Here is a 9,813-nt window from a genome sequence, read left to right as displayed (position 1 = left end):
TTTCCAGCCTCTCCATTTCACGTGCGCTAACTGAGTCTGCGCTCACCCTCACGTCCCTGGGTACTGTGTAAGCCACCGCCACAAGCACTACTCCCCCCACCAAGAGAACGAGTGAGCAGAGGAAGCCATAATCCACGGAGCGAGCGGCTGCCTCCGGTGCCGGGCTGTCCTGAGAGTGAAGAGAGTCGTCCTCCGGAGCCGATTGCCCTCTCGACCCGGGCCGCTGGGTGTCCTCAGAGTCCGGTCCAAAGAGGGTGTCCTCGATATCTTCGTAAGATGGGTTCTCGAAACCCCTGATGGCGCTGGTTGGGCACTCGTGTTGAGTTCGGCCATTTTTCCTGAGGTCTCTCAGCTCGAGGGTGAGTGAAGAAGCCATGGAAAGAGAGCTGAGCGGTTAGGAGACCTCATCGGGCTGCGGCTGCAGAGACACCGGAGAGGAGAGAGGTTATTGATGGAGACGATGGAATGGTGGACCCCGCAAGTACCCTGGAGCAGAGCAGATGGGGGGGGGGGGCTTTTGTAATATGTACCCCGCAACACCGCATCTGCTGCCCCAGGGTGGCAAATCAACCTCCTCTGCAACAACCCCTGCCAAGAAAATAACCCAAAGTGCGAGATGGTGTGTGCTGACAACACAAGACGCCAGGCTCCGCACACTAAATACCGGATCCTACCGGATCCTGCTGAATCCAACCCACACCAGAGACCGGCTGAAATCCCTGTCAGGGGATCAGTGGGAAACGTTTAGTCGGCCGTCACTGGGTCTCCGTTCACTAACACCGGAGCTGTCCCTTCAGCACCAGCAACACCTCCCCTCCACTACACAACAACACAACGCGCTCTGTACACAGCAACACAACGCGCTCTGTACACATACACCCCCCCCCCCCCCCCCCCCCCCGTTGAATACACGGGGACAGCGCAGCCTCCTCTAACCACCCCGCGCCTGCCGGGGCAGATGGGGCCGTCAGGGGCCCTGGGTGTGACACTGACCTGTCTGGGGCCCTCCCGCATCCTGCCGACGGCGCTCAAACCAGAGTGTGACAGCCCCGGCCGCTGAGAGATGCAGATCACCCGGGAGACGCTCACGGCTCCATCACGGACCAGGTAGGAGGAGACTGTCCCCGCAGCGCCCTCCTCCGGGGAAGACGGGAACTGCGGCTCGCGGGACAGGCTCGGCGAAGGTTAACCTGGAGCGGGCGGATCCCGGCTGTCACCCTCCTGAGGGCAATTCCAAAAGCAATGAGCTAGGGCAGGGGCGTCCAACGTGCGGCCCTCCAGCTGCTGCAGAACTACATCTCCCATACTCCTCAGCCAGCCCCTTAGCTGAAAGAGCATTATGGGAGATGTAGTCCTGCAGCAGCTGGAGGGCCGCACGTTGGACGCCCCTGAGCTAGGGGGTCTGGGTGTAATGGGGTGTCTAGAGGTCTCTTTATGGGGTAGCCAGTTTGATGTTGGGTGAGTCTGGATATTGGGGGGGGGGTCTATGTGAGGATATGGGGTGAGGTTTGAGGGCGTGTCTGGTTCGGGGGGGTAAGTCCAGAGGGGCGACCAGTGAGTACAGCCTCGCGCTGTTTGAACTTTCCCGCCCTCCGTTTCTTTGGCAACCCGTAGCGTGAGGGAGCGGACCCAACACCCAGGTATAACGCGCAGCGTGAAAGCCTCTGCGTAGCGCCCGCAACCCGCGTATGACGCCCCGCCCGGACCCTCTGCCCCCCCCCCCCCGTATAACGGTCACCCTCTGCTCCCTCCCTCTGCATAACGCTCTTCATTACCCTTTCCTTGAGTGAGCTGCACTGCACCCCCAGCTGCGCTTCATATAACCCCCAGTACCATTAGGAGGGGCTGTAAAGGGGTTACTGCACCCTTTCTGTGCTCCTTCACCCCGGCCATGACTGGGTTGTGCCTGCTGGGTGTTGTTGCTTTTATTTTGTGATGGTGTATCCTGCGGGGGGCCACACTGTGCGGCTACAGTCCTCCGTTACACGGTAGTGAACCCTTACAGATGCCTCTCCGCTATACCCTGCATTCGCAGTACACGTTACACGCCTGCACTTCACGTGTTTGCCTCAGGCAGGGGGTGTCTGTCTGGGGGGTGCCAGCTATGTAGGTGCTGTTGGTAGTTGCCAGTAACCCCGGTGCATTTTGTGGCAGGTGCAAAGATCGGTGAGTCGGGCCCCGGACAACACGAAGCATGTTTTACGCTTACCTCCTTCTCAATAAGCGGGGGGTCCTGTCCAAGATCTGGATGGCGGCCCACTGGGAGAAGAAGCTGACCAAGGCTCATATATACGAGTGCAACCTGGAGAGCGCCATTCAGAGCATCATTACCCCCAAGGTACCAGATAAGTGGCCAAGAGTGCCCCCTGCTGGGTGTGATGTGGGGGGGGGCACTTTATATATATATATATATATATATATATACAGTCTATATATAAATATACCAAGCCCTCTGATCTGCCCCTCACAGGTGACTATCGCCCTTAGGACGTCCGGCCACCTGCTCATCGGGGTCGTTCGCATTTACCACAGAAAGGCAAAGTATCTTCTAGCCGATTGCAACGAGGCTCTTGTCAAAATGAGTATGGCCTTCTGCCCAGGTAACCCCCGGCCACCAGGTCTCACGTAGGCCACGGATCTAACGGATCCGCAGAAATCCCACCGCCGCGTTATCCCTGTTTCCGTAGGCACTCTGGATCTCTCCGACAACCAGGAAGCGTCCTACAAATCCATCACCCTGCCTGAAGAATTCCCAGAGTTCGACGTCCAGCTGCCGGATGTAAAGTACGGTCACCCCGTGATAGATGTGTTTAACCCTATCATAGATAAGTTATCAGTGACATCATACTTTTCAGTCAGGCATTGGCCATTTTATTAATCTGTACTTAATCCTCTCCTCCAGTGTCATTGACGTTGTCGACTACTTCACGCTGAACCAGAGCAGAACGGAAGACATCACACTCCGAGAGGATTATAGCCAAGACCTGACACTTTGTCGCGGCTTCGGTGAGACTATCTGTTCCCGCAGGGCTGGATCCCCACCCCCCTCTAATGCCCATAGGCATTACGACTTCATGGACCAAACAGATGTTGCTGTATGACTAGTGATCCCGTGGATTATGGTTTTTCATTCTGTCCTTCAAATCTGGCCTGATGCTTCCAACATCTTCCTGCCCCCATGACACATTTACAGGGTTACTGGTGCATGGTGGGGGGTGGAAGGACCTGGGATCACGTTCAGCCCCTACATGAATCTGTCCGGCTCTTCTGCCCTCATCTGTGTTACATAATTATTTGGGGACTTGGGTGTGTTTATTCCCATCATCCCACCTACCCCAGTGCTAAGCTTTAATTGTTGCCGACCCACCCAAAGTAACAATAAAAGCCTTGGAGCCTGCAACATGTCATCAAAAGTCACAACGTTACCCCATAACTATTTGGCCAGTGCCCCCGTGTCTGCGCGGAGCACCCCGTGTCTGCGTGTTCAGCATGTGTGATGCTGTTTCCACAGGGGAGCAGCTGGATGCCTTCAGAGGAGACAGTTTTTTTGAGGGCAGTTTTGAAATGAGTTCTAGCAGTTTCCAGCTCAACAGGAGCTCTGCGACGCTGACTGCCGAGGGGAGAGACCCCTTTACCCAGGACTGTTTCGGAGACGAGGGACTGATGACGGACTTCTTCGGTATGAATGGCACTGAGAATAGCTCTGTATGCCCCAGGCATCTCTTCCATCAGGTCGATTGAGAAAGAGAGAAAACGCATTCTTATATATTTATATCCAGACGACAAACCTTTGACAGACGGCCTCAACCAGGACATTCTGGACATGGGTAACGAGGTCCTTCTCCTGCCTGTCTCTGCCGCAGAGGAGATGCGATTGGGAGGTAAGACAGTTTGGTGGAACCTCATGTTCCTAATGATGCCCCTGAAACTCTGGCTTTATTTAACCACCGGAGCGCCAGAAGGCAGAGTTTGCTACGGGAAGAGTTAATTTGTATGTATTGGGCGTAGAGACACTGGTTCCTGCCGAGCCGGAGGAAATGCATCCGATTATCTACAGCGCACCTCTCCTGTCCGGGGAGCAGGACAGCTTAGTTCTGGAACCAGTGGATGTTTCAGGTACTGATCACCCCAGAGGAATGAGTTTGGGGGGGGACCGGCATAACAAGGGTTACGGGGTATAAAGCAGACTCCCCTTGTTCTTCAGCAGTTTTGCAGAGGAGGAGGAAAATGAAGAATAGAAACCCGATTGTGGACAAGATGAAGGAACTGGCCAGCGATTATATACGCCAGCAGCTCCTGGACTTCTCTGACACAGTGACCTCCGTGGACATCGCGCCTTCGACCCGGAGACTGATGGACTGGAAGACGACGGGGGGAGTGGAATGGCTGCTCTGCCACCCCTGCCAGCCGACGATCAGCGCCGACCTACAACTGGTGTGTAGCCTGACTTACATCACACACACCCGAGGCTCTGCCGGTTCTGCTTTTAGCCATATTTATTTACGTTTGCTTGTTTTGGTTAAAATGAAAACGTTATCTTCCTTACTAAAGCCAGTATTGTGCTTAACTTTCTTTCCTGTTCTGAAAAGAGACCCAGAAGAACAAATCAAGCCTAACCCCTCAGAAATGTTACACGATCCACCCGCGGGACCTGAGCTTTCCACCACGTCTGCCGTGATGTGGAGACCCAAGGGTCTAATAAAAATACCATAATTCAGAGATATCATGTCATGACATTTAAATTTCCACGTTAGAACCCAAGATTACGTTTCATTGCAGAGTTCAAAAAGTCCAACGGAGGGACCTTCTGGGTAAAGTTTTTAAACAAACAACCCACCCCCGGTATCGGTATGTTGTCTTCTCATAAGACAGTTAAGCTTCTGGGGTATCGCGGTGTTTCTCTCCCGCTGCTGTGAATGTGCGGGATGTTTCCTTTTATCCTGGGGAGTCACAGCGCTGGGTTGGTGACTATGAGCCGTCCACAAGACGGTTCGCAGCCGCCAAGCTTTCCTGTCAGCGTCATCCATGACGGTTTGGGAGGAATTGCAGGTTACCTGCATTAATGAATTTTAACGTTAAAGAGGATTCACATTCTTTGAGTGATGTGTTATCCATTCTAGCTCTTCACACGCTGTCTAAGAAAACACAGGAGTGTCCAAGAGGATCAGACAGAGTCTCAGGCAGAGATTGAGATAACGCGCCTGGAAAAGGATGTGACGGGTATGGACAAGGAGCTGGTGAGAAGCGGAACGTGTGTCTGATACCCCAAGGGTTATGGCGGAGTCATCCTGAGCCTCAGCCAAGCGTACGATTCAGTGTGTGTGGATCATGAGCATCTTTCTCAGCAGGTCCTTTTCTTGTGATTAATCTAGATTTACCACGACTAGAGGTTCCGAGTTACCTGCAGGAGTCCAGACTGACAGATGCCAGCTCCTGTGCAGAGGAGACCCCGCAGATACACGACCGGTCCGCGCACAACTACACGTCGGGCAATGTGAGCCCCGATAAGCAGCGTATTTAATCCTATTGAATAATTTGAAGCCACTTTGTAGTGGAATAGAAAATATTTTATAACCCCGGGGTTAGGGGCCTTCCTAGAGCTTTATACTCTGACGTTGTTTCATCCTTTGTGTCAGGAATCGGGTGATCCCCCGTGTAGTGACTTTCTGGGTCCTGCACAGGACCGTCTGCCGGAGGAACTTCTCGTAAGTGCTGAGCATTGGCGGTGAGAATGTGGTTCTGGGCTGTGCCCGGCGTGCGAGCGCTGATCAGGTTCTGTTCTTTACAGGAGACAGTGGACGATGCTCTGGACAGTGAGGAGAACAGATGGAATAAAAGGACGCAGGAGATGCTGCGTAACCTGAGAGTAAGATCCCCGGAGCTGGCGGTGAACGTACACGTGGCGTGTTCCCGGCGGGGAGTAATGTGGAATCATGTGATTGCTATACAATTCGCTGCCACGTGACGCCCTGTGATTCCTGCACATGGTCGTTCCTGCCCCTACATATAGACTTGGCAAACTACCCCAGACTCCCTCACCTGTCCAAACTCTCATTCTTTGTACTCTGATTTCTCGCACAGAAACTGAATCAGATGGGAAGGACCTCCTTCAGTCTGCTGAAACTCTGCAAGAACAATTCAAGGAGAGAAGCTTCGGCCAAATTCTACAGCTTTCTGGCGCTAAAGAAACAGTCCGCACTTGAGCTGAGACAGAACGCGCCATATAGTGACATCGTAGCCAGCCCAGGGTCCGGATTCTATAGCTCTTGACTGCTCAACCTTTGGCACTCATGATTATCGGACGTTCTGTCCAATAATTGATTGCAGCCGGGGGAACCCCAATTTCAGAATGTGTGCCCAAAGATGAATGCGGGGCGCTGGCTTTGGAGAAGAGGGTCGATGGTTTTCATGGTGGGAAAATATCTTGGGTTGACGTCTGTTTGTCCGACTTGTTACGTTGTTTACGTATTCTCTGTGTATCCAAGATAAGCAGCAAAAAATGTGTATTTATAAATAAAGAATATTCTTTGGCATTTCCTGGTCCAGCTGGTTTTTATTTGTAATATTATGTTCACGTTGCAGCAACGTTGTTGCTCCAAGGACAGACTCCTGCACCCATTGAGTGACCTAGAGCAGGTAACAGATCTAGAACCCATATATGGAGAAGTAGGCCCTGTAGCTGATCTAGAACACTTTCACGGATCTGGATAGTCGGAGCGACTACCTCCGCTGACTTGTGCTCTCTTAGCCGAGGACACACACTCTTTCTCCGGTTTCCAGTCACTAGCCGAGACTCAGTGTCGGGTATAAACCAAACAAAGACTGATTTATTTTTCACACACAGCACTGGATATATCCAGAAAAACACACACAAAGATAATAATAATAATTAACCTAAAACAAGATATTGGGGTACAAACCCCCCCTCTTAATCTGCCTCCCAAAGACAACAGGGGCGGTAACGGGATTAACAGTACAATAGGGTCCCAGCCTCCACTATCTATTACCTGCCCAAATCAGTGCCAGGGATGGCCGGGGTAAATGTCTGTAGTGGTGGAACTGGAGGAGAGGGGGGGGCGACATAATAATGCACCATGGGGTGAGGGGGATCTGATATTAAACTTAACCAATGGTGGTCGATCCCTGGTTGCAGATCCTGACTGTCTGCCGGAGATAATCCCCTCAGCCAGTGATGGAATGATATACTGCTGGGGGTGACACAGAAGTCTTTACAAAGTCAGGGCCCATAGTCAGTAGGGAGGAGGCTGGCAGTCAGGCCTCTCCAGGGGCCCCGGTGATGGAGGGTTCCGTCACAAACCCCTTGTACCCTTCTAGACACTAATGTTGAATTTCTGCATGGAGCTGCTCTAGAACACCCATCCAATAGGAAGCTCAGATCTTCAGCGAACCCATGTGGAGCCAGATTCCAGGAAAACTCAGTTTCCCCTTGAATCTAAGACAGTCCACATGTGCACCGTGAACTTGGCCATCCTCACAATGGACACTCACCAGGGAAATGTGAAGCTCCCGGCTTAGTGAATAAAGACGGGGAATATAACTGCAGCTGGTGGCCTGTGCTGTGGTTAGTGCACTCGTCAGCCAGAAACATGGGGTCACCTGCCGTGTAACACGCAGCCACCTGTCTGGTAACACACAGCCACCTGCCGGGTAACACACAGCCACCTTTCGTGTAACATGCAGCCACCTGCCAGGTCATATGTTGCTAATGTGTGGACATCACCAAAACTAAATCCTGTGAGACTCAGTAATGTAGATCTCTTATTACAGCTATCAGTGCTTTGTTATATTACACTGTTACATTGTTATTGTTGTTACATTGTAATTGTTATTATTTTTGAGCTCTTCCCCAGCTGTTGCTTTAAGTGAAAGTTCTATGACGCAGAACATCCCCCGCCCCCCCGAGGCTCCTCCCACATATGCCCCCCTTCTCCTTCTCCTCCTCCTCCTCCTCCTCCTCCGCCGGCCGGAGCTGCAGCAGCGTCATGCAGAGCCCCGCAGGTGACACCGGCCGGCCACGGGGGCCACGGGGGGGTGGATGGGACAAGAGGCCTGCCGGGGTGGGTTCGGGGTATTGCAGTTGGGGGGTGGCAGGTGATGGGGTAATTTGCAATTGATTGCTTGAGGGTTGTAAATCTCGCACTTGTGTGTTATGCTGTGCGTGGACCCCTGTGTGTTGTTGCCGAGCTGTGCGTGGACCCCTGTGTGGTGTTGATGCATGCGGACCCCTGTGTGGTGTTGGCAAGCTGTGTGTGGACCCCTGTGTGGTGTTGGCGAGCTGTGCGTGGACCCCTGTGTGGTGTTGATGCTTGCGGACCCCTGTGTGGTGTTGGCAAGCTGTGCGTGGACCCCTGTGTAGTGTTGGCGAGCTGTGCGTGCTAACCCCTGTGTGGTGTTGGCGAGCTGTGCGTGCGGACCCCTGTGTGGTGTTGGCGAGCTGTGCGTGCGGACCCCTGTGTGGTGTTGGCGAGCTGTGCGTGCGGACCCCTGTGTGGTGTTGGCGAGCTGTGCGTGCTGACCCCTGTGTGGTGTTGGCGAGCTGTGCGTGCGGACCCCTGTGTGGTGTTGGCGAGCTGTGCGTGCGGACCCCTGTGTGCTGTTGGCGAGCTGTGCGTGCGGACCCCTGTGTGCTGTTGGCGAGCTGTGCGCGGACCCCTGTGTGGTGTTGCCCAGCTGTGCGCGGACCCCTGTGCGTGGGGGGCAATCGTACCATTTGTACACAGACCCCTGTACTTTGTGTGCGTTCGGTTACCGGTTGTGTGCAGCGCAATGTGAAGCTCTCTGCGTAGATACGTTCTGTGTTCAGGGAGTTGAGCCGCAGAGCTAGCAATCTAATTCAGTGCAGTTATCAGGGCCGCCCAACAGCGACTCCCAAACCCGGGCGACCTTTGTGGCGTGTTGTGAAGGTCACAGAGTGGCCTCCATGTGACCCCCCGGGAGCGATGCTACGTGTACAGTATGGGGGGGGCGGAGGGGCCACGGCTGGCTCTATGTGGCCTCTTGGGAGTTTCTCAAATTTCTATGCATAGCTTCTCTGCGTAGCGTTTTAGGGAGTGTGGAGGGATGGATTCGCTAAACCGTGAGACGTCTCACCTCTTCCTTCGCTGTGCGTGACGAAGGGACACCCCTGTAGGAAGAGCTGAGCCGGCCCCGGATAATGTATTGTTAAGTTAATGTGGTGAGGGCTCTTCTACGTCATCTCACTGATTTGCCTGTACATTATATGGGGCCGGCTCATTGCATTAACTATACATTATACGGGCCGGCTCGTTGCATGAGCTATACGTTATATGGGGGGGGTGCTTGCTTTGTTTGAATTATACATTATACAGGGCTGGCTCAGCCCTTCCGGCAGGGTCAGTCCTTCGTAACGCGCAGTCGCATCGGGAGATTAAGTGCTCCGGCTCCCAGTTTAGTGAATAAACCCCGGGGCGCCCGCTGTGGTTTGGGGGCAGGGAGGGGGGGGCAGCTGCCATTACAGGGAGAGATGAGATACTCTGGCAGATTGAAATCCTAGTCGAGCATCATCCTTGTTACCATGACAACCATGGATATGAGTGAATGGCAGGACTCCCAGGCCTGCGTGTGGCACAACTAACCCCTCCACCCCCCGGCTGCCACATGGGCTTAACTGTGAGATTAACCCTTGCAATAACCCTTCATGTAATAACGCTGGCAGCATACCCAGTGCATACATGCATGCGTGATCTTTACACGCCACGTATTCACCTGTCAGTTAACGTCACGCGTGTAAAATGTATCCGTGTCTCAAATTGCTGGAAATACACACACGCT

The 9,813-nt window shown here is 53.4% G+C and overlaps 2 protein-coding genes across 2 annotated transcripts; one reads left to right on the top strand and one right to left on the bottom strand.

The window, feature by feature from the left end:
* Positions 1 to 46: 46 nt before the first annotated feature.
* Positions 47 to 376, bottom strand: LOC149271681 (transmembrane protein 74B-like; the record flags this gene model as incomplete). Its single annotated transcript, XM_089507234.1, has 1 exon — positions 47 to 376. A coding segment is annotated over exon 1 (330 nt), but the record flags the coding sequence as incomplete, so codon positions are not given.
* Positions 377 to 2,194: 1,818 nt separating this feature from the next.
* Positions 2,195 to 6,270, top strand: LOC149271680 (double-strand-break repair protein rad21-like protein 1). The gene is made up of 13 exons (XM_089507233.1): positions 2,195 to 2,338; positions 2,471 to 2,600; positions 2,688 to 2,784; positions 2,903 to 3,006; positions 3,512 to 3,679; positions 3,780 to 3,881; positions 4,009 to 4,116; positions 4,208 to 4,434; positions 5,121 to 5,220; positions 5,373 to 5,494; positions 5,637 to 5,705; positions 5,789 to 5,893; positions 6,082 to 6,270. The coding sequence occupies exons 1-13, from the start codon at positions 2,195 to 2,197 to the stop codon at positions 6,268 to 6,270; spliced, it is 1,665 nt and encodes a 554-aa protein (XP_089363359.1).
* The last annotated feature ends 3,543 nt before the right edge of the window (positions 6,271 to 9,813 follow it).

This window comes from Sceloporus occidentalis, unplaced genomic scaffold (assembly GCF_023333645.1).
Source record: "Sceloporus occidentalis isolate IW3139 unplaced genomic scaffold, rSceOcc1.0.p SCAF_475, whole genome shotgun sequence".
Taxonomy (NCBI): Eukaryota; Metazoa; Chordata; class Lepidosauria; order Squamata; family Phrynosomatidae; genus Sceloporus; species Sceloporus occidentalis.
This window is presented reverse-complemented; position numbering and strand designations above follow the sequence as displayed.